A 24340-nucleotide genomic window follows, 5' to 3' on the forward strand; every position below is an offset into this window, starting at 1 on the left:
TCCCATTGTTGGGTGAAGAAGGTGAAGGTTCGGCCCATAAAAGAAAGCCCGTTGACGTGGACCCTTCGATACCGGATATGAACGAAGACCCCTCGCCACAAAGACCACAACGGCGAGACAAGCGTCAAGCGACATCGTCCGAGGGAAGCTCGGCCAAGTTGGCGGCACAATTCAAAGAGTACACCGCCATGAAAGAAGCGAAGCAAGCGATGGAATTGGAGGCGATCGAATTGAGGAAGAAAAGAGAGTCGGAGGCTCGCGAGGTCATATCGGAACAACGCGAGACGATGAAAAACTACAATTACGATCGAGATATGAAAACATTCCTCAAGCCGCACGACGATGCTCCGCCAAATATGTTGCCGTTCATCCTCGCCCGAAAGCGCGAAATCGCTAACAAGTACGGGTGGCCATGCGATTTCTAAAATTTTTATTTTCTAGTTTTAATGTAATTTTTATTTTCTAGTTTGAATGTAATTTTAATTTTCTAGTTTGAATTTAATTTTTATTTTTATTTTCTACTTTGAAATGTCTTTTGTTAAATTTTATTTAATTTTTATTAATATTTTTTTATAAACATGCATATTTTCAACAAATAAAAAAACAAAAAAAAATTAAAAAACCAAGTCACCTAAGAGGGGAGTGCCGCCATCAATTTAGGGTGTTAGGGGAGTTTAAGAGGGGACTTGACGTGGCACACGAGGATTGGTGGGGCGTAAGAGAGGGGACTCCCCTCTTAGGGGAGTGCCCCTTACACCCTTACTTTTATTCTAGAAAACATAAAAAAAATACAGAAAAAATATCTTTAACTCACACCACATTCCTAGGTGTAACACCATTTCTACAGTTCCACTCCCCGTGCTCTTACCGCCATATTATTATTATTGCTGTTTTTATTGACTTTTTAGCATTAATAATTGAGTATGAAGCCGACCATGATGAACTGTGGGAGTAGGCGAGTCACAATCATGCACCACCGTCCATTTCAATTTCTCGTGCATTATTTCATATTCTAACCACTACTCTTCTGCCATCTGTGTTCCACTGACCAATCATATTCTAACCCAATTATACGTTGTCATGTCATTTCCCCTATATAACTCCTCTCTTGTCCAAAAACGTACGGGGTGCACCCCTCTTAGGGGAGTTGTTTTTTTATTCAAAAAAAAAAACAAAAAAAAACAAAAAATTGATTGGTTGTTACAAGTCATGGGGCCCACCATCAATTATCTTCTTGTTCGGTGACTAATCCCCCCAACCACCTCACCGATTTGCTGTCCCGCATGAATGGCGGTGCCTTATCGCTCGGCAAATGGTGTCACCGAAGGGGTCCCCGAAGAGTGCCCCGATCACCCTAATAATTGAGTATGAAGCCGACCATGATGAACTGTGTAGTGTAGTAGGCGTGTCACAACTCACAATCAACCACCACCGTCCATTTCAACATCTCGTGCATTATTTCATGTTCCAACCACTATTCTTCTGCCATCTGTATTTCACTAAACAATCATATATCCTACAGTTGTTGGTCTGGATTATTTTGCGTTTTTTCTTGCTAAACTAGCCCATCATCAAACTTCTCCAAGAAATATAATAATGAGAGCATTTTGAGTGAGGTTAAAGTGTTAGGTTTCTTGTGGTTTTCGAATAGATCTAAACATAAAGATGTAGAATGGAAGGAATGGTGCTCTTTTGTAAATATGTAAGTTTGTAGTTTGTGCGGTTCGTCGGCCCGGTTTGGGTCGGCGGTTGTGAATGAAAGTTACTTTTCAAAAAAAAAAAAAAAAATCAAACTTCTCCAAGAAATATAATAATATGTGGTTCTAAAGCATCCAAATGTGCCACGTCACACGACATTAGATTCCACCCGTATCTCAAAGACACAAATTTTCACTTCAAGGTATAGGACAGTTGGTTAAGTGGTTTTTTACCAAGTGATTTCCTTTTAAGGAGGTCTCGGGTTCGATTTCTATTAAGTGCATATTATGTAAATATATATTAAGTGCATATTATATAAATATATGGTAATATATGGGTGAGTATTACTGGGAAAGATTCGAACTTGCAGTGAGGGTTTTAACAGCATATACGGGTCCTTTGGAATAAGTTAGAAATTCAGCTGAACTGTCGTTAAAAAAAAAAAAAAACAAATTTTCTCTTCAGTACTATGTAACATCATTTTTTTTAGCAACGTACTAGATCAAATCCATCACAATGTATCTTAATTCTTTGTACTTCTCATCTTCATTTTGTGCTAATAAGGGGCGGACATACACCCAACCCAAGGTGGGCGGGCGCAACCCCGGAAAAAAAATTACTGGTATTATCCGTCGAAAATCTCGTCCGCACCTCTTAGAATTTTTCGTCCGCACCCCTTAGCAATTTTGTCCGCACGCCTTGAAAATTTTTGCCGGAGAAACCTGAAATTCAGCCACCCGCATCGCTCGCGAACGAAGGCTTTGTTCTCATTCGGTAAGGATCGATTTTTATTGTTTATATTCTTATTTTAATAGTTTTTTTTTTTTTTTTGTAGAATTAGAGTTGTTAAAGTTTGTTTTTTTTTTTTTGATGTTATTTGAAACATTAGTAGGGTGATGATGTGTTTTAGTTTGTTTAAATGTTTACTTAAAAAGAATCAACAACTAGGGCTTGAAATTAGAAGTGAAAATTATGAAGTTTGGTGATGAAAAGCATAAAAATTAATGGTGTTGTTTTATATTTAATAGGAATCATGAGTAGGGAATTTATGGCTCAATTTGTCAAGAGAAAAGGGATTGAATCATCTTCCGAATTCGTTGATGGGGGATAATCTTTCTTCGGATCCTTATGATCGCAAGCCGATTGAATCATATAACGTGAATCAACGAGATGAGATTAGAATGGTATATCTACTAAGAGGACCAAGTCAACTAAGATGTATCGAATTCCCACAATCAACGTTTCAAGGTAACAAGTTAAGCAAATTTAAAGAAGAATGGTATGAAAAACATGAGTATAAGGGATGGTTGGACTATAGCTCAAAATCGGATCATGTGTTTTGCTTATGTTGCTATTTGTTTAGGAGCCAATTTGGAGATCGTAGAGACACATGTATGTCCGACAGGTATAACAATTGGAAAAAAGTACATGCGGCACTTAAAAAACATGTTGGCTTAGTTAATAGCCTCCACAACAAATGTTTCCAAATGAGTGCCGATTTAGTTAACGAAAATCAAGTGGTACACAAACAATAGGACAATAGGACCACTAAGGAGAAACGTGAATACCGACTTAGACTTAGTGCTTCTACTATGCTTAGAAAAAAGGTTGTTGAATGGCGGATTGGTGTTTCGTGGTCATGATGAATCAAAAGATCCATTAAATAAAGGAAATTTCTTAGAGCTTTTAGAACTAATGGGTGAAATGAATGATGAGCTTGGTAACGTTATCTTAGAGAATGCTTGTGATAATTTTAGTGCATTTGACATTCCAAATATACTAAAACTAACCGAGAAGTATCCATATGATTTCATTGAAGACGAAAAACGAAGGCTTCCGGTTCAACTCGAAAACTACATTGATTTTGTGAAAAAAGATAAACAATTCACCAACTTGGATGGTTTGTCAAGTCTTGTAAGGTTAATGGTTTCAACAAATGTTTACGTAACTTTTACATTGGTATATCGGTTATTGAAGCTTGTTCTCGTATTATGTCACACCCCAACCGATGACGGAAACATCGGCACTGAGCGAAACAGATTGTCCAGGAGAAATCCATAACAACTAATTTACCAGATATTTAAATATTATGTCCCATACCATAACATACCAAAGTAAATAATTATTACAGACCAAATATCTCAAAGACAAATAACATGTTCTGATAACTCAGATTTAAATTGTTTTTGTTTGTTTCTAGACTCCATCCTACTTGATTCCACAAAAGCAGGTAAAGCACAACATCCTAAGCATTCAAACACCTGTCACATACGTTAAAATAGAGGTCAATACACATAGTGTAAAGGTGAGCATACAAGTTTAATAGTATAATACAGTTCGAAATCGTTTACGCATAACCAGAATGTAACATGCACAAAGTGAAGGCAAGTAGGTTATCGACAGAGAAATATGCACAGACATGACTGCGAGTTGTGGAATGCGCAACACATATCCCCACTGGGACAAGTGAAGTAAAGCCCTTAACAACCCTTGTCCACGACAGGTGCTGAGTCCAAACTATAGTACTATCGTTGCTAAGGTGTCAGGCAACAATCACTGTGTTAACATAACATACAAGCATTCATCGAATAACACGTAGCATGCAATAACGGTCAGCGTATAAATAGTGTTTGCGTTATGTGTCGATTGTGATTTAGAATAAGTAACGTATGTAACACCCAAAAGTGCGTAAAGCAAAAAGGGATCGAGTATACTCACAGATCGTGTTTAGCAAGTAAACACTCTCTTGGATTGAAGGGAGCGCTGAGAGAGATTAGCCTGAACAGTTATCTATAGCATAAGTGAAGAACGGCGCGATAAACGGTGCAAAGTGATCAAGTGTCGGATGGTAATCCGATTGGATGGCCATTCGGTCGGATTGAATTTCGTTTGGTAAGGATGTGTTTGTGTATGATAGCTTTGAAGTTTTCATTGTAGCATTTTGAAAACAGAGAAGTATCTCTACCAAAGGAAAACTTCAAAGCTATCATACATAAACACATCCTTACCAAACGAATGTCAATCCGACCGAATGGCCATCCGATCGGATAACCATCCGAACGGATTGACATCCGATCGGATTACCATCCGACACTTGATCACTTTGTACCGTTTATCGCGTCGTTCTTCACTTATGCTATAGATAACTGTTCAGGCTAATCTCTCTCAGCGCTCCTTTCAATCCAAGAGAGTGTTTACTTGCTAAACACGATCTGTGAGTATACTCGATCCCTTTTTGCTTTACGCACTTTTGGGTGTTACATACGTTACTTATTCTAAATCACAATCGACACACAACGCAAACACTATTTACACGCTGACCGTTATTGCATATTACGTGTTATTCGATAAATGTTTGTATGTTATGTTAACACAGTGATTGTTGCATGACACCTTAGTAACGATAGTACTATAGTTTAGACTCAGCACCTATCATGGACAGGGGTTGTTAAGGGCTTTACTTCACATGTCCCAGTGGGGATATATGTTGCGCATTCTACAACTCGCAGTCATGTCTGTGCATATTTCTCTGTCGATAACCTACTTGCCTTCACTTTGTACATGTTACATGTTATTTATGCGTAAATGATTTCGAACTGTATTATACTATTAAACTTGTATGCTCACCTTTACACTATGTGTATTGACCTCTATTTTAACGTATGTGACAGGTGTTTGAATGCTTAGGATGCTGTGCTTTACCTGCTTTTGTGGAATCAAGTAGGATGGAGTCTAGAAACAAACAAAAACAATTTAAATCTGAGTTGTCGAAACATGTTATTTGTCTTTGAGATATTTGGTCTGTAATAATTATTTACTTTGGTATGTTATGGTATGGGACATAATATTTAAATATCTGGTAAATTAGTTGTTATGGATTTCTCCTGGACAATCTGTTTCGCTCAGTGCCGCGCCCTGATGTTTCCGTCATCGGTTGTGGTGTGACATATTATGCGTCGCAACCGCAACCGTTGAAAGATGTTTTTCGGAAATGAAGAATGTGAAGAGCGACTTGCTTAATCAGATTGGCGTATTCCTATACATGAACTGCGACTTTCATTAAACAAGAACTAGTAAGAAGCTAGAAAATAACATTGTTGGTGCATATCTCTGTTGACTTCGTCTTGTATCGAGTCTTGTAATAGATTAGATAGATCAGGGCTCGATTTTCGAGAAAAATGAGAAATATATAGGTTTGAGCCTTTTCGCACGAAATGGAAAAGGCCATTTCACACGAAATGGAAACGTCCATTTCGTATGAAATGGAACTGGCCATTTCGTGTGAATCCAATTCGTGCGGAATGAGCTGCCTATAAATAGTTTCCTTGAGTCTTTCATTCGTAACGTTTCGATTCCGGTAGCGAAGCTTTGCCGAAGTGTCTCCAGCATTGTAAAACGACCTGATATCAATTCAAGAGACAGTTTAAGTGAATCTAAGTGCAAATCAGCTGAAATAACTCTGATACGTCTGTTTCCGCCTTTCGTATTGATTAGAACTCTTCTGAACGACTCATTTTGGTCGTGCAAACGATCCTACAAGTGGTATCAGAGCTCGGGAGGAAGAGTTCTTACCATTTCAGCTGAAAATTTCTGATTTCTACTCACTTTTTTCATATTTTTCAAAATTAGACAAGATTTCACGGATAAAATGGCTTGATTTTCTCATATAACGTTTGAAACACTGTTTTAACAAACCCTTGAAAGAATCAGACCTAAAATCAAAGTAAAACCTGATCAATTTTATTAAAAATTGTCCGATTGTGTGACGACAGTTCCATTTCACACGAATTGGATACCAGATCGTTTGAACTTGCATCCATTTCGCACGGATTAAGACTCCATTTCACACCAATTTCCAATTCGTTTGAAATATCATATCATTTCGTACGAATTGGGTGGAATAGGTTCATTTCGTTTGAGCAGGGTCCATTTCGCATGAAAGGTTCATTTCGTTTGAGCAGGGTCCATTTCGCTTGAAAGATTCATTTCGTTTGAAGAGCATTTCATTTGAAGAAATCCATTTCGTTTGAAAGTCTGTGTTTGAGAATTTTTGATAACCAAATCATGGAGAACGAGTTCTACAACGCCTTTGCAACCCCGATCACTGTGACTCAGAATGCGATGTTAGAAAATGAAACGGGCACCACGTAAAAACCGCCTAAGCTTATGAGTATTGAGGAGTATAGTGGATGGGCAGAACGTTTTGAAAATTGGGTTCAAACATATTACCTAGATGCATGGAAATATATTGAATTTCGATATATTAGACCGGTTAAGGACAACGGACAGAAGGTTGATATTAAAGATCTAGGTGTTGATGAGAAAAAGAAGTACAAAAATGAAAAGATGATGGTTAGTTTCTTGCAGCAAGCTATTAAGGAAGAAATCTTGATTTTATTTCAACACAACGGAAGTGCATATTCGATATGGAAAGAATTAAAATCAAAGTTTGTTGGAAGTAAAGAGATGATCAAGAACAAAATGTCGCTTTTGAAGAAATGATTTGATCTATTCCGTGGATTGAAAACTGAAAACACCAAGCAGATTATAGAAAGATATTGCAATTTGGTGATAAATATGAAAAGATTGAACATCAATAAAGATAAAGAAGAATTGATTGAAAAGTTGGTCGATGCGTTGCCACAAGATGTTTGGGGCACGTATCTTATGATGTTGAAAAATAAACCTGAATTTGACAATCTAACGCTGAGTGAGTTTATTGAACAGCTCGAAGCTCAAGAGGTGGAACAAAGAAAGATAGCGAGAATGAAGAACTATGATGGTGAACAAGACATTGGTCTGTATTACAAAGGAGGTACTAGTGATAAGACCAACATTGTACCAAAGATTGAAACTGCTTTCAATGCAAAAAGTTCTTCTGGAGGTTCATCTCAAGGATCATGTAGCAAAAACGGATTCTCTTCATATCCATCATTCGATCCAAAATTTTCAGCAACAAAGAGTGGCAAAGTTCTACAATGCAACATTGCGCTAAATCTTGAGAATGATCAAAATTACTCTGAAGAAGTAGCCAAAAGTCATATGTCTTTGTTGGTGACTCCGTTAGTGTCTTATGGGAGTTTAGTTGCAGGAAGGATCGGAAATCCAATGTTGACAAAAGAGGATTACAATCAGATTGATGCTGAAGAGATGGAACTTATGGATATTAAGTGGTGTTTGGCTAGTGTGTTGAGAAGAGCTGAAAAGTTTAAACAAATTAAGGGAAGAGATGATTTTCGTGATGCAAATGTTTCTACTTTAGGATTTGATAAATCTAAAGTTACTTGTTTTCGTTGCAGGGGAAAAGGGCATTTCAAGCGTGAATTCGCAAACCGCGAAGCAAATGGAGCCCAAAATCCTTTCGGAAACAATGATTATTATCGGAAAACGATTTATCATCAAGTTGCTCAACATCCGTGTCAACAACAAACACAAACTGCTCATGCTAGGAAGGAGATTGAAAAATCAAAGAAAGCTTATCTGGTGAATCAAGATGATGAAAGATCATCAAAAGGATTTAGTTGGGACAAATATATTTCAGCTGAGAGTAAAGCATGTCTGACAGATCAAGATGATGAAAGGGTTCCAAAAGATTTCAGTTGGGATGATTATGATCCTAACAGAACTTCAGACCATAAAGCTTTTGTTGCTCAAATCGTTAAAAATAGTACTGATGAATATACTGCTGATGATTTTTGGGCAGATAAAATGAAAGAGCATTTAAAATTTCTAGCCGAGAGAGATAAAGAAAGAAAGAAAAATAAACATGATGATGAAGAAGTCCGAGTGATAAAGAAGCAGGACAAAGAAATTCCAGCTTTCGAGATTAAAAAGGAAGCTGATACAGAAAAGGTGTCTGAGAATTGTGAAAACTGTGAGACTCTGAAAAAACCCAACAATGAGTTGATTCACAACATGAACAGATTGAAAGAATCATATGATGTCTTAAACAAAGCCATGAATCAATATAACGAGTCAAGCAGTGAGCAAGCTACAACCACGAAGACACTCAATGGAGCATATATGATAAAGCAGGAAATTGGTCAATTATTACATTGATATGTGTGCTGAGCTTGAACAGAAATTAGAAACTCAGAGGATAGAAACTGAAAGAGTAAACAAGTTGTTGAAAAGTTACTCATGTTCTTCATATGTGATTGACAGGATTTATCCTACACTAGAAGGCATGAAGGCGTTTGAAGAAGACACATTTGAAGTGAAGAATTTCAAAACAAAAGAAGATACTGAAGTGAAGAATTCTGGTAAGAAACAAAGTGTCAGTTATAACAAGTGTCCACCTCCGCTTGAAAATGGATATTCTCCACGAAATCCAAATTCAGAAAGAGTCAAAAAGGCAACCAATTTACAGTGGGAATCTGAGCCTTCAGATAACTTGCCAGACAACATTGATGTCACTTTCACATCATCCGACACTGATCATGAGTCAGAGTTAGTTAAGAAAGTGGTCGATCAGGTGTTGGATAAAGATGAAACGGAGGAGTCAAAGTCAGAGTCAAAATCTGAGTCCGACACTTCAAGTCCAACAATCAAAAAGGGCAAAAGGGTTTACAATAAAGATTTTCTTTTATCACAAAATAGTTTGAATGATGAAACATTCAAAGTAGCATATACTTTGAATGATTCTGACAAATTATATTCTGATGAAGAATTTCCAATAAGAGGTGTTAAAACTGAAATAATTAACAAGGTTTTCAAACTAACAGAAATTAATATTTCTGAAATAAAAGATGCAAATCTTTCTGAAAAACCTAAACCTTACACCTCAAGGGTTCAACAAAGATTAAACAAGAAAAAGGGTTACAGTTCTGGTTCAGGGTATCGAAAGAAAACAAACCATAACGGTAATTTCAAAAAGAAGGGATTGGGTTTTATTCCACCAAAAAATCATAAAAATGAGAAAACTTATAAACCAAAAACTGTATTTGTTTCAGGATCAAGCTCGGAGGAAGAGGAAAAGAGCTCATTCTGGAGGCAATCGAACAAAGAATTCCTTGCTAAGAAACAAGAGAGAATGAAGAATGGAGCTGCTCAGAAAAAGAAGGAGACAAGAACCTGTTATCAATGTCAAAAAGTTGGTCACAATGCCTTGAATTGTCCAAAGGCAACCAACTCAAAACAGGGAGTCTCTGAAAAACTCAAAAAGAAAGTTCTTGATATTGAACCACCAACTGAACAATTTAAAGTTTTCAAAAAATCAAAATTTGAGGTTGGTGAGTGTTCAAAGAGTTTTTATAAAAGAAAAGCAAAGCTTAACAACCAAAGGTGGGTTGTTAAGAAATCAGATGATAGTTCCAGCAATGATTCTGATTCATCAAAATTAGAGGATCTATTTTCTGGCGATGAATCTGACTCGTCAAAGTCAGAGGAGCCACAAGTTGAGCTAAAAAGTGAAAATTCAGTTCCGCCATTGGATGACGCAAACTTTCCACCATTGCGGGCTGAAAATTTAAAATCAAAAATTGGAAAAGTTGAGATTTCAAATCAATTTTTTTCTGAAAAGAAAAAATTTGATGTTGAAAAAGTCTTTAACCCCAAAGTTCAAAATATTTTTGAAAAAATGATTGACGGGAAGGTCAAAGGGGTAAAGGAATTTTATGAATTGAAAACGAAGAAACCAGATGAATATGGGTCATCCCAGGTTAGTAAATGGGATAGAACCTATCATGACTAAAAATCTGGACTTGCCGGAGCTCCCAAGTTGGTAAGCGTGGAGCATGAATGGGCATCTTTCTTGAGAAATTCACGAAAGTGATATTTCGACCTACATGTGGTAGTATTCTTGAAAATTGTCATATTTCGACTTACAAGTGGTATGATTGATAAGTGAACATACAGTTGTTTGTTCCTACAAGTGGTTAATCAAGATCATTAAGTTGAAGTTGATTTAACTTTCATGCAAATGGTTGAGAAAACAAAGTGATGAACATATCCCCTAACTACAAGTGGTTTGTGTATATCAACAAAACTTATTTTCCGGAAAAACCATTTTGATTAAAACAAACTTAAGTGTTTTGAAATCATAATGGGAAAATAGTTTGTTGTCAGGGGGAGTTCTGATTGTTTATGCCAAGTGGATGACGAATTGAAGCGATTCGAATCAGTTTGTCAGTTTATTTGTACAGTTTGTTTTCAAATTTTCCTTGAAAATAAAAAATTGAAACATATTTTTGATTTTAGGGGGAGTAGAAATTTTAGAAATTTCGAAAATTTGAAAAAGCCAAAAACATGATAAAACCAGAAAAAGCCAAAAAAACATCGAAAAATTCAAAAATGAGTTTTGGTGTGAAAAAGAGGAAATGATAGTACATCAGTGGACAATCACAACACGCTAAAGATTTGGAAAGTCAAATGTGATAAACGATCTCACTGACGATATGCCAGTAGGTTTTTATACATTCAGTAGATTGTTTTCGAGATATAAACCTAAATATCAAATACTTACTTATCTTGTGGGGAACATCTCTCGGATATATGGGTAACCCCCGAAATCTTGTTTGAAAGGCTTTCTATTTCTAACATACCAGGTCTTTGTGCGTGATGATAACTGGGGTATTATACCTGGACTTCTGATTTTGCGGGAGCAATAGCCTAGTCCTCGTATAATGCTCTGCACTGCTTTAGTCTTAAAGCCCACCCTCAGCATAAAAATGATGAAACATTGAAGGATGCTAATCATGTGCTGTTGAAGAAAAGATCCCCAAACGGGACACATCGAAAGACGAGCCATCATCTCTTTCTCTGAACGGAAGTTCTAACCTGAGCTCTCATGGTCTCGCATTACCCGTTTACAGATATCATTAGTGTACATTCACCTGTAAGACTGAATATAGAAGTCTGGATACGGGAGTATATTTTGAGGTGGGACACGCGAATAAGTTTAAGTCCTTAAAACACTAAATTCATATCTTGAAACAGTTGAACTTTGTGTGAAAATTTAAGTGGATCAGTATACTGACAATTTACGTGAATCGTTTAGAACTTAAAATGTTTAAAGCTTAACGGTGTTGGTGATTTGTCTCATAAACTGATATGATCCTCTTACACAAACTCACAAAAATATTGTTTGTGAATATTTCTTTACTGCTTTTCATTAAAAACAAAAATCCAAAATGATTTTCGAAGTGTTTTAGCATAAATTTTTGAAAAATCAAAAAGATTTTACTTCATCTTATTTTCGACAACTGATGTTGAAGAGCTGATTTTCAAAATTCCAAGTGCTAAACATAATGAACAAACAAGTTTGGGAGAGTGTGTTTAGAAATAAGAAAAATGATGTTCTTACAAAGTGGTCATCAGAAAATTTGAACGATATCTACAAGTTGGTTTATAAGTTTGACAAATTTTAAATTTGTGAAATTTATTGTGAGGTAGAGTTTGTGCAGGTAGAAGCAGCCAGGTTACAATTCCAGAAACTTATGCGAAAGCCAGGTTCCAGATCCTGTTGCTACAACGAGCCAGGAAACATACCTGAACCTGTGAATTCCAGACTGCGATCCCAGCTTATTGAAAGGGGGAGTCTGAAGATGCATAGACCCAGCTTCTGATCCTGGAACCGTGTCCACGCCAACTGCTGACACTGAAGAACTTAAGGAATTAAGAGACCTGATCAAGAGAATTAGAAAGCTCAAGAGCCAGGTTGCGATTCTGATCCTGTGAAGAAAAGAGTTAGATTAAGAGAGAGAAGAAGAGAAAGAAATTGAAGGATGCTTACAATGTCAGATACTTTGAAAGAGTGAAAAGACTGATAAAGACTGAAAACTTTGAAGACTCGACACCGAAGACTTCGTCAACATTCAAGGGGGAGTCTGTTGGTGCATATGTTTGTCGACTTCGTCTTGTATCGAGTCTTGTAATAGATTAGATAGATCAGGGCTCGATTTTTGAGAAAAACGAGAAATATATAGGTTTGAGCCTTTTCGTACGAAATGGAACTGGCCATTTCGTGTGAATCCAATTCGTGCGGAATGAGCTGCCTATATATAGTTGCCTTGAGTCTTTCATTTGTAACGTTTCGATTCCGGTAGCGAAGCTCTGCCGAAGTGTCTCCAGCATTGTAAAACGATCTGATATCAATTCAAGAGACAGTTTAAGTGAATTCACAAACCGCGAAGCAAATAGAGCCCAAAATCCTTTCGGAAACAATGATTATTATCGGAAAACGATTTATCATCAAGTTGCTCAACATCCGTGTCAACAACAAACACAAACTGCTCATGCTAGGAAGGAGATTGAAGAATCAAAGAAAGCTTATCTGGTGAATCAAGATGATGAAAGATCGTCAAAAGGATTTAGTTGGGACAAATATATTTCAGCTGAGAGTAAAGCATGTCTGACAGATCAAGATGATGAAAGGGTTCCAAAAGATTTCAGTTGGGATGATCATGATCCTAACAGAACTTCAGACCATAAAGCTTTTGTTGCTCAAATCGTTAAAGATAGTACTGATGAATATACTGCTGATGATTTTTGGGCAGATAAAATGAAAGAGCATTTAAAATTTCTAGCCGAGAGAGATAAAGAAAGAAAGAAAAATAAACATGATGATGAAGAAGTCCAAGTGATAAAGAAGCAGGACAAAGAAATTCCAGCTTTCGAGATTAAAAAGGAAGCTGATACAGAAAAGGTGTCTGAGAATTGTGAAAATTGTGAGACTCTGAAAAAACACAAGAATGAGTAGATTCACAACATGAACAGATTGAAAGAATCATATGATGTCTTAAACAAAGCCATGAATCAATATAACGAGTCAAGCAGTGAACAAGCTACAACCACGAAGACACTCAATGGAGCATATATGATAAAGCAGGAAATGGTCAATTATTACATTGATATGTGTGCTGAGCTTGAACAGAAATTAGAAACTCAGAGGATAGAAACTGAAAGAGTAAACAAGTTGTTGAAAAGTTACTCATGTTCTTCATATGTGATTGACAGGATTTATCCTACAGTAGAAGGCATGAAGGCGTTTGAAGAAGACACATCTGAAGTGAAGAATTTCAAAACAAAAGAAGATACTGAAGTGAAGAATTCTGGTAAGAAACAAAGTGTCAGTTATCACAAGTGTCCACCTCCGCTTGAAAATGGATATTCTCCACGAAATCCAAATTCAGAAAGAGTCAAAAAGGCAACTAATTTACAGTGGGAATCTGAGCCTTCAGATAACTTGCCAGACAACATTGATGTCATTTTCACATCATCCGACACTGATCATGAGTCAGAGTTAGTTAAGAAAGTGGTCGATCAGGTGTTGGATAAAGATGAAACGGAGGAGTCAAAGTCAGAGTCAAAATCTGAGTCCGACACTTCAAGTCCAACAGTCAAAAAGGGCAAAAGGGTTTACAATAAAGATTTTCTTTTATCACAAAATAGTTTGAATGATGAAACATTCAAAGTAGCATATACTTTGAATGATTCTGACAAATTATATTCTGATGAAGAATTTCCAATAAGAGGTATTAAAACTGAAATAATTAACATGGTTTTCAAACTAACAGAAATTAATATTTCTGAAATAAAAGATGTAAATCTTTCTGAAAAACCTAAACCTTACACCTCAAGGGTTCAACAAAGATTAAACAAGAAAAAAGGGTTACAGTTCTGATTCAGGGTATCGAAATAAACCAAACCATAACGGTAATTTCAAAAAGAAGGGATCGGGTTTTATTCCACCAAAAAATCATAAAAATGAGAAAACTTAAAAACCAAAAACTGTATTTGTTTCAGGATCAAGCTTGGAGGAAGAGGAAAAGAGCTCATTCTGGAGGCAATCGAACAAAGAATTCCTTGCTAAGAAACAAGAGAGAATGAAGAATGGAGCTGCTCAGAAAAAGAAGGAGACAAGAACCTGTTATCAATGTCAAAAAGTTGGTCACAATGCTTTGAATTGTCCAAAGGCAACCAACTCAAAACAGGGAGTCTCTGAAAAACTCAAAAAGAAAGTTCTTGATATTGAACCACCAACTGAACAATTTAAAGTTTTAAAAAATTCAAAATTTGAGGTTGGTGAGTGTTCAAAGAGTTTTTATAAAAGAAAAGCAAAGCTTAACAACCAAAGGTGGGTTGTTAAGGAATCAGATGATAGTTCCAGCAATGATTCTGATTCATCAAAATCAGAGGAGCTATTTTCTGGCGATGAATCTGACTCGTCAAAGTCAGAGGAGCCACTAGCTGAGCTAAAAAGTGAAAATTCAGTTCTGCAATTGGATGACGCAAACTTTCCACCATTGCGGGCTGAAAAATTTAAAATCAAAAATTGGAAAAGTTGAGATTTCAAATCAATTTTTTTCTGAAAAGAAAAAATTTGATGTTGAAAAAGTCTTTAACCCCAAAGTTCAAAATATTTTTGAAAAAATGATTGACGGGAAGGTCAAAGGGGTAAAGGAATTTTATGAATTGAAAACGAAGAAACCAGATGAAGATGGGTCATCCTAGGTTAGTAAATGGGATAGAACCTATCATGACTAAAAATCTGGACTTGCCGGAGCTCCCAAGTTGGTAATCGTGGAGCATGAATCGGCATCTTTCTTGAGAAATTCACGAAAGTGATATTTCGACCTACATGTGGTAGTATTCTTGAAAATTGCCATATTTCGACTTACAAGTGGTATGATTGATAAGTGAACATACAGTTGTTTGTTCCTACAAGTGGTTAATCAAGATCATTAAGTTGAAGTTGATTTAACTTTCATGCAAATGGTTGAGAAAACAAAGTGATGAACATATCCCCTAACCTACAAGTGGTTTGTGTATATCAACAAAACTTATTTTCCGGAAAAACCATTTTGATTAAAACAAACTTAAGTGTTTTGAAATCATAATGGGAAAATAGTTTGTTGTCAGGGGGAGTTCTGATTGTTTATGCCAAGTGGATGGCGAATTGAAGCGATTCGAATCAGTTTGTCAGTTTATTTGTACAGTTTGTTTTCAAATTTTCCTTGAAAATAAAAAATTGAAACATATTTTTGATTTTAGGGGGAGTAGAAATTTTAGAAATATCGAAAATTTGAAAAAGCCAAAAACATGATAAAACCAGAAAAAGCCAAAAAACATCGAAAAATTCAAAAATGAGTTTTGGTGTGAAAAAGATGAAATGATAGTACATCAGTGGACAATCACAACACGCTAAAGATTTGCCAGTAGGTTTTTATACATTCAGTAGATTGTTTTCGAGATATAAACCTAAATATCAAATACTTACTTATCTTGTGGGGAACATCTCTCGGATATATGGGTAACCCCCGAAATCTTGTTTGAAAGGCTTTCTATTTCTAACATACCAGGTCTTTGTGCGTGATGATAACTGGGGTATTATACCTGGACTTCTGATTTTGCGGGAGCAATAGCCTAGTCCTCGTATAATGCTCTGCACTGCTTTAGTCTTAAAGCCCACCCTCAGCATAAAAATGATGAAACATTGAAAGATGCTAATCATGTGCTGTTGAAGAAAAGATCCCCAAACGGGACACACCGAAAGACGAGCCATCATCTCTTTGTCTGAACGGAAGTTCTAACCTGAGCTATCATGGTCTCGCATTACCCGTTTACAGATCATTAGTGTACATTCACCTGTAAGACTGAATATAGAAGTCTGGATACGGGAGTATATTCTGAGGTGGGACACGCGAATAAGTTTAAGTCCTTATAAAACTAAATTCATATCTCGAAACAGTTGAACTTTGTGTGAAAATTTAAGTGGATCAGTATACTGACAATTTACGTGAATCATTTAGAACTTAACATGTTTAAAGCTTAACGGTGTTGGTGATTTGTCTCATAAACTGATATGATCCTCTTACACAAACTCACAAGGAATATTTCTTTACTGCTTTTCATTAAAAACAAAAATCCAAAAAGATTTTCGAAGTGTTTTAGCATAAATTTTTGAAAAATCAAAAAGATTTTACTTCATCTTATTTTCGACAACTGATGTTGAAGAGCTGATTTTCAAAATTACAAGTGCTAAACATGATGAACAAATAGGTTTAGGAGAGTTTGTTTAGAAATAAGAAAAATGATGTTCTTACAAAGTGGTCATCAGAAAATTTGAACGATATCTACAAGTTGGTTTATAAGTTTGACAAATTTTAAATTTGTGAAATTTATTGTGAGGTAGAGTTTGTGCAGGTAGAAGCAGCCAGGTTACAATTCCAGAAACTTATGCGAAAGCCAGGTTCCAGATCCTGTTGCTACAAAGAGCCAGGAAACATACCTGAACCTGTGAATTCCAGACTGCGATCCCAGCTTATTGAAAGGGGGAGTCTGAATATGCATAGACCCAGCTTCTGATCCTAGAACCGTGTCCACGCCAACTGCTGACACTGAAGAACTTAAGGAATCAAGAAACCTGATCAAGAGAATTAGAAAGCTCAAGAGCCAGCTTGCGATTCTGATCCTGTGAAGAAAAGAGTTAGATTAAGAGAGAGAAGAAGAGAAAGAAATTGAAGGATGCTTACAATGTCAGATACTTTGAAAGAGTGAAAAGACTGATAAAGACTGAAGACTTTGAAGACTCGACACCGAAGACTTCGTCAACATCCAAGGGGGAGTCTGTTGGTGCATATGTTTGTCGACTTCGTCTTGTATCGAGTCTTGTAATAGATTAGATAGATCAGGGCTCGATTTTCGAGAAAAACGAGAAATATATAGGGTTGAGCCTTTTCGTACGAAATGGAACTGGCCATTTAGTGTGAATCCAATTCGTGCGGAATGAGCTGCCTATATATAGTTGCCTTGAGTCTTTCATTCATAACGTTTCGATTCCGGTAGCGAAGCTCTGCCGAAGTGTCTCCAACATTGTAAAACGATCTGATATCAATTCAAGAGACAGTTTAAGTGAATCTAAGTGCAAATCAACTGAAATAACTCTGATACGTCTGTTTTTGCCTTTCGTATTGATTAGAACTCTTCTGAACGACTCGTTTTGGTCGTGCAAACGATCCTACAAACATCCAACAGAATTACAAATTAAAATCACTCCAATCTTTCCACGAAAGATTTTTAACAGGGGACCTTTTTTTAATCCAATGGCAGAATAAAGATGTTATGTCTTCCACTACTTTAGCCACATTTGCTGTTTTACCTTCAAAAACTGCTACATTTCTTTCCTTCCAAATACATCAATTAGCTGTAAGCAGAATCCCAAGAATCGCCTTCTTTTTAGGTTCCATTTGTAGATTCTTATGAACCAAACACAAATCTCGAACCTCAAAAGCATAAATGAACGGAATGTGGCACAAAGAGCTTACACAATGCCAAACCCGAGAAGAAAACTGACACGACGTCAATACGTGATTCACTGTTTCCTCACTTTCTCCACATAAACTACACAACCCATGCTCCACTATAATATGTCTTTGAATCAAAGCATCTATAGTCGGATCCTTTTTTTTCTCTGCTCTCATTTACATCTTTTAAGTTGTTGTGAGTTAGATCTTCTAACTAAAACAAATATTTAAATAGTTGATAAACGAAAACAAGTTAGTTACTTAAGTTAAATAAATCACCATATAACATTGATTTACGCCCATGGCTTTATATGCATCTTGGGGTGAGATAAAGCTTTGGGACCAATAGGTCATGGGTTCGATTCCCACAAGGGGGGTTTCCCATATTTATTGGGTTTTCTCCTGAATTGGTACATAGACATTATGGCTAGTGGAGATGGATATGACCGGGTGGTTCCGTTGGTGGCACGATGATACTCCAGTGGTCTGTCAGTGATCCAAATTTGTCGTTCAAAAAAATATATAACATTTATTTACTTAGTTTATAATTTATTAACTAAAATTTCACCTCCGCTAAGGGCCTTGGTCCATCAACAAAAAAATTGGGCATAGGGTTAAGCCATAGTATAGTTTAACAATAAGTTCAAGCCCATACAAGCCCAGCTTAAAACTAAAATAAATTGTTTTTACCCTTCTTCCGCATGGCATATTGGCAACTTCTTCTTTTCTTTTATAGCGTCAAATTTCTGTCATTCGTCCCTATGGTCTAAACCAATGTGACCAGTAAAAAATGTTGGACGGGCAAACCGGACCCCTCACCGATTCACATAAATTGGTCCATTGCAGGTAGACCGATCGTCAGAATTCGAGGGACCTGTGAAACTAGAAAAAATGAATTGTTATTCCCCTAGATTATAATTATAATTATAATTATAAATTATAAATTATAAATATAGAAAAAACTAACACAACAAGAATTGTGATACCAATAAACAAAAAAGAAAAAAGAGTAAAAGATTTTGTAATTTAATTGGGTTTAAAGTTTTAAGTTTTTTAATTGGGCTACATAGGGTTAATTGGGTTAAATGTAAAATGGGTTTAAATGGACCAAAACTAAACAGGTTAATGGGTTTAAAAACACAAACTGGGTTGTAAATATTATTGGGTTTTAAACTTTATAGGCTTTTGTTTCAAAAATAAATTATACAAAAAAATAAGAGTTAATTACTGTTTTCGTCCCTGTGATTTGTTAAAAATCACCATTTTAGTCCATTAGTTTAAAAATTGCGATTTCAGTCCCCGTGGTTTCACTTTCGTAACCATTTCAGTCCATGTGGTTTCACTTTCGTAACCATTTCAATCCATTATTTTGTTAAGTACAGAGACTGAAATGGTTACGAGGTGAACTGAAATGGTTACGAAAGTGAAACTACAGGGACTGAAATCGCAATTTTTAAACTAATGGACTGAAATAGTGATTTTTGACAAACCATAGGGACGAAAACAGTAATTAACTTAAAAAATAATAATAATTTCAGTCCCGGGAAAGTGGGCCTTGGGCACTTCCCCTTAGTAAGGCCCGGACGTCGCTACAGGTAAACCAATTTATTATTTTTTACTTAAAGATCAAACCGACAAACCGATTGTTAGGTTAAATTGGATCTTGTAGAGGTTGGGTTGACATAAATTAAAATATGGCCCGTGTTCTTATTGAGCAATCCAGCCCATAAACCAACCAACCCATTAATCAACCAACACACCAACCCGACATGAAGCATATTGATTACAACGACAAAATTTCTTATAATTTAGTTGACTTTAATGATAAAAACTACATGTTTTTATATTTTATATTTTTCTTAGTTCAGTTTAATTATAGTATATTCATTGTATTTGAATTACTAAATTATTTATTATTTTTTTTGGTTAATTATAGTATATGCATTGTATCTGAATTATAAAATTATTTAATATATTTTTTTGGTTCTCGATAGCGTTTTAATCAGTAGATCAATAGAGCAATCGCATCAATAAAGCTCTTCATTGTGGCATGTAATGTGACGACTCATGCCACCTCACCTTGATATGCACCAAAACGAGACTGGCGTTAGAGCATGTTATCCGGTTAAAACTATTAACGGTTAGACCCTTTCAAAACATTTAGCGAACGTGGTTATGATTGATTAAAATTCAATAATGGTTTGTGACAATCGGTAAAAAGAAAATTGAAAAAGTCAGTCATTAATTAAAGCATATAAATAGTGTTATTAGGTGTAAATAATAATAATAATAATAATAATATTCACATCCCCTTTCTCCCGTCATCTCCTCCTAATCACGTCATTATTCAGGTATCATTCCCTTTCTATGCTACAATCATTTGTTTTTGTAAATCTGCTATTGTTGATGTATGAATCTCAAATAATAAAAGATGTTGATAATAATTCCGAATTCATATGTCATGAATTTTAATCTCTTGCTTGTGTTTTACCCTAATTTACTAATACTTTTGTTGTCAAATGTTTAAATCTCTTTCCAGAAATTACACTGAAAAGGATACTGCTTTATGAATTTTGATCCAAAGAAATTTGTTTATTTATAAAACCTACACTTGTGTAGATCATGTGTAGGTAATAGTGTAGGTATAGGTAATCGTTTAAAAAATAATAGATGTACATATGAACATATTAGTTTATGGTTTTTTTATGTACATAAGTTCAGTGGCGCATCTAGAAAATCCGCAAAGCCGTAACATTTTATAAATAAGCGGTAACGAAATCGAAAAAACGTCAAATTTTTCCAAAATTTACACTAATTTTACACTACCGCCGGATCGCGAAGCCGTAGCGGAGGTTGCCCCTAGTTACACTGTATGTCCGCCACTGCATAAGTTTGACATGACATTTGTATGTAAGAGGTAAAAGTTTTTAATATATGAATCACTGATAGAAAAAATTAAAAGATTTAGGTTTGTTATTTTTGTTCTCGCAATAGTTTAGTCTTTTTTAATGAACCTCTCTCCATTAGTCCTTAATATATATTTGATTCGAGCACAAATGGTGTTGGGGAAATTTCAGAAACCGGACGATCAGAGAGGCGTGTAATCACTCTCAGATCAAATTATTTCGGTGGTTCACCCGAATAATTCAATCGGATACAACTCTGATTTTGAGAAATTGAACCAGTGTATGTTCTTTTTTGTGAAATGATGAACCAGTAGATTGTAACCAAAAAACTGTCTACGAAATTGGTTTTTGGGGTTGTAACTGCCTCATGGCAGTTGCCTCTATTTTTCAGACAAACAATAGCCAAAAAACTGTCGTTTTTTATCATTTCGAAAATGATAAAAATTCCATAAAATAAAATTTTCTGATACAGTTTCATTAAGGCAATTTAATGAAAATAAAATTCCAGAAAATAAAATTTAATGATACATTTTCTGATACAGCTCGAACCCAGCCAGGGGCTCTGCCCCTTGGACCCCGCCAGGGGCTGCCGCCCCTTGGACCCTGCTCCCAGGGGCGCTGCCCCCTTGGAACCCCCGTAGAGTACGGGCTCCGCCCGTACACTTCGAATAATAATAACTCAAACAAGCGTGCACTCCCGCACCTCCTAACTTGCTTGATGTGTATTATTATTCGCTTTGATCACCAAGTCAATCCCCGATTACACTAAAATATCTAACAAATGGTGTCAATGTAGCGTTAGGAAATTACCTAGCAATTACAGTTGCTTACTTTGTCGGCTTCAATAGCAGTCGTTGTCCCCTTCACCTTTCCATCATGAACCGGATACACTGCATTTGGATCGGATTTATCCTTTTCAGGGTGGTGTTATAGTATTGATCATAAACATAAATTTTGTCGTCCATTTACAAACCTATGCGTGTTAAATTAGGCTAAGCACAGCTGATTTGGCATCTGGATGACCTTTATTATTTTATCAGTTTAAACTGTAGATATGGAGAATTATAGACAACAAGGTGGAATCCAGCAATTGCTAGTTGCTGAACAAGAAGCTCGACAGATAGTCAGTGCTGCAAGAACCGGTAAACTATTTTTGTATTTCCATCATCCACAAAAAGTAAGCTTTTGCGTAATCAGTGGCGGAGCTTGATCAAAAGTTTCGAGGAGGCGTAAAGTGATGGAACCCAAATTTTTTTTCCTATCGTTATATTTCGGGTCAGGTCAAATAATAATAGTTCCAAATAAAACAAAAAAAATTCATTCATTCAAAGGACCCGTTCTTACACATAAAAACTTGCGATTAAGTTTATTGTGTGGTGTGTAATCTAGAGTTAAACAAATAAGAGTTAAAATATATTTACAAAACTACCCATCACTTATCTACAAAGTGGTAACAAACTTTACTTTAATTTATATATTGTATAAATATTTAGGATATACAAAGTGATAACAAACTTTACTTTAATTTATATATTGTATAAATATTTAGGAAAAATAATTGGGGGGAGGCAATCCTAAATAATTTTTAAAATTTTCGGTCGAAAAATCAGAACCTATACACTTCTAACCGAAACATTAGGGTGGGCGGGTGCACCCCCGGGCAACAACTAACCTTCGCCACTGTGCGTAATCCCGTACGATTAATGGTGTCGGTTTTTTGGATTCAGCAAAACTGAACAGAATGAAGCAAGCAAAAGATGAAGCCGAAGAAGAAGTAGCTAAATATCGAGCCCATATGGAAAAAGAATACCAGAAGACAGTCTCTGAGGTAAAACAAACATCCTATGAATCTTCTGATTTTTTTATGATAAGATGTTTAACATATTATTTGTTACGTTTGTTACGAAGCAGTCAACTGGATTTTCTGGAGTTAATGTAAAACGGCTTGATGAAGAGACGGTTAAAAAGATTGATCACTTGAAGAAACAAGCTGCAAAAGTTTCGCCAGAGGTCGTCAAGTTGCTTATGACTCAAGTCACCACTGCCTAGGTTTTTTATTAATTCACCATTGCCAATAAAATCCTTCAAAGGGATTGTTATTTTTGAGTTTTGATTAGTTGCATCAAATTATTCTTGGGTTAAATAAATTATGTATGTTAAACCGGGTTGCTAGCTCTTGCCATTACTATTAGCGATCCAACGAGCCTTCGATTAAGCTAAAGAACTATCTAGATTAAGCTTGTGTTTATTCTACCGCATAAAAACAACCACATTTACCCTAGATGATCTAGGGACGAGAACCAAGTCACATTCCATAATAAGAGCATTGTATGTGGAGGTAGCAAAATGAACCCATACATTCAACTTTGGGTTAGGATGGGTATTATTTTTGTAGTAGATGAGTTAAGTTGGGTTAACAAGAATTGTTAAATGGGTCAAGATGGGTAACTTAAAAAAATAACAAAATAACATGTGGGTCAGGATGGGTTTTCTAGGTAAACTAAACCTAAAAGTCTAAAACTGCTCATTCTTCTTTTTCTCTTCTCCCACGCCCAAATCACCCAGATCACTACCATCCTACAACCTCCATTCCACCGAACGACATTTTCAAAATCTCACGTGCGTTATACGCTGAAATCACTGAACGATTTTTCTTCGAGTCATGTAACCACTTATATTTTCCGTTCTAAAAACTGCAACTAAGATCCAAAGTCGGATCCAATTTCATATGGCTGAACGTAAAAAATTTCGGGTCGGTTCGACAGTTCGGATCGGCTAACGTTCATCACATAATAAAAGTGAGTGAATTACAAGTCTTGTCCTTTATCTTTATACCAAATTTTAAGCGGTGTCCTTTGCCTTTAAAATTGACGAGTTTTGTACTTAATGTTTGAAAATCTTACACGTTATCTCCTTTGTGCCTAACCCAGTTAGTTTTACCCATTAAATGTAGGGTAAATTGGTCTTTTTACCCCATTTATTTAACAAAACCATTGTAATAATTATTAAAACTACTAATTATTAAATAAAACCCTAAAAAACCTAATGATTACGATAAGCCCTTTTAACAATTAAAACTATTAATAATCACGTTAGTACAATCCTTTGAACAACATTTCTTCTTCACCCTTACATCACCTGATCACCGTCACATCCCCTTTTCCCCCAAAATCAAAAGCAAAATCCTAAATTCAACCAATTCACCAAATTGACCCAACATTTCACTGCACAACCACCCGAATTTCAACCATGTACACCAATTCCAAAGACACAAGCAATCGAGTATGTAAAGCGAGACATAAAAGAAGACTATTCTGGAAATTACGCAAAAGCTTTTCCTCCATACACGAAAGCATTAAGAGTATTTCAAAACTCACTTGAAAAATAAGAATACCCTAAGATTCCAGAGGCGATTACGGATGAGATAGGGCGGTGTTGGATGAGGGTGGTGCGGTGCCGGCGATGATGCGGCGGTCAAGCCAAAGGTGAAGC

General features: G+C 36.0%; 2 protein-coding genes across 2 annotated transcripts; both read left to right on the forward strand.

Annotated features, from left to right (window-relative positions):
• The first annotated feature begins 3393 nt into the window (after nucleotides 1–3393).
• LOC118480247 (myb-like protein X) lies at nucleotides 3394–13396 on the forward strand. The gene is made up of 6 exons (XM_035974997.1): nucleotides 3394–3617; nucleotides 6966–7050; nucleotides 7426–7480; nucleotides 8402–8600; nucleotides 8863–8960; nucleotides 13056–13396. Exons 1-6 carry the CDS (start codon nucleotides 3394–3396, stop codon nucleotides 13394–13396), a joined length of 1002 nt encoding a protein of 333 aa, XP_035830890.1.
• Nucleotides 13397–21744: 8348 nt separating this feature from the next.
• Nucleotides 21745–23074, forward strand: LOC110867281 (V-type proton ATPase subunit G). The gene is made up of 3 exons (XM_022116401.2): nucleotides 21745–21990; nucleotides 22576–22676; nucleotides 22760–23074. Exons 1-3 carry the CDS (start codon nucleotides 21903–21905, stop codon nucleotides 22895–22897), a joined length of 327 nt encoding a protein of 108 aa, XP_021972093.1. The 5' UTR covers nucleotides 21745–21902; the 3' UTR covers nucleotides 22898–23074.
• Nucleotides 23075–24340: the final 1266 nt, after the last annotated feature.

The sequence above is a fragment of the Helianthus annuus genome, chromosome 7 (genome assembly GCF_002127325.2).
Source record: "Helianthus annuus cultivar XRQ/B chromosome 7, HanXRQr2.0-SUNRISE, whole genome shotgun sequence".
Lineage (NCBI taxonomy): Eukaryota > Viridiplantae > Streptophyta > Magnoliopsida > Asterales > Asteraceae > Helianthus > Helianthus annuus.

Bases quoted from the DNA above. Each gene is read 5' to 3' on its own strand.
- LOC110867281 (XM_022116401.2), top strand. From the start codon at position 21,903: ATGGAGAATTATAGACAACAAGGTGGAATCCAGCAATTGCTAGTTGCT. The intron at 21,991-22,575 runs GTAAACTATTTT...TTTTGGATTCAG, and splicing joins AGTCAGTGCTGCAAGAACCG to CAAAACTGAACAGAATGAAG. The intron at 22,677-22,759 runs GTAAAACAAACA...GTTACGAAGCAG, and splicing joins ACCAGAAGACAGTCTCTGAG to TCAACTGGATTTTCTGGAGT.
- LOC118480247 (XM_035974997.1), top strand. From the start codon at position 3,394: ATGGGTGAAATGAATGATGAGCTTGGTAACGTTATCTTAGAGAATGCT. The intron at 3,618-6,965 runs GTTAATGGTTTC...TCGATATATTAG, and splicing joins GGTTTGTCAAGTCTTGTAAG to ACCGGTTAAGGACAACGGAC. The intron at 8,961-13,055 runs GTAAGAAACAAA...CATGTCTGACAG, and splicing joins TACTGAAGTGAAGAATTCTG to ATCAAGATGATGAAAGGGTT.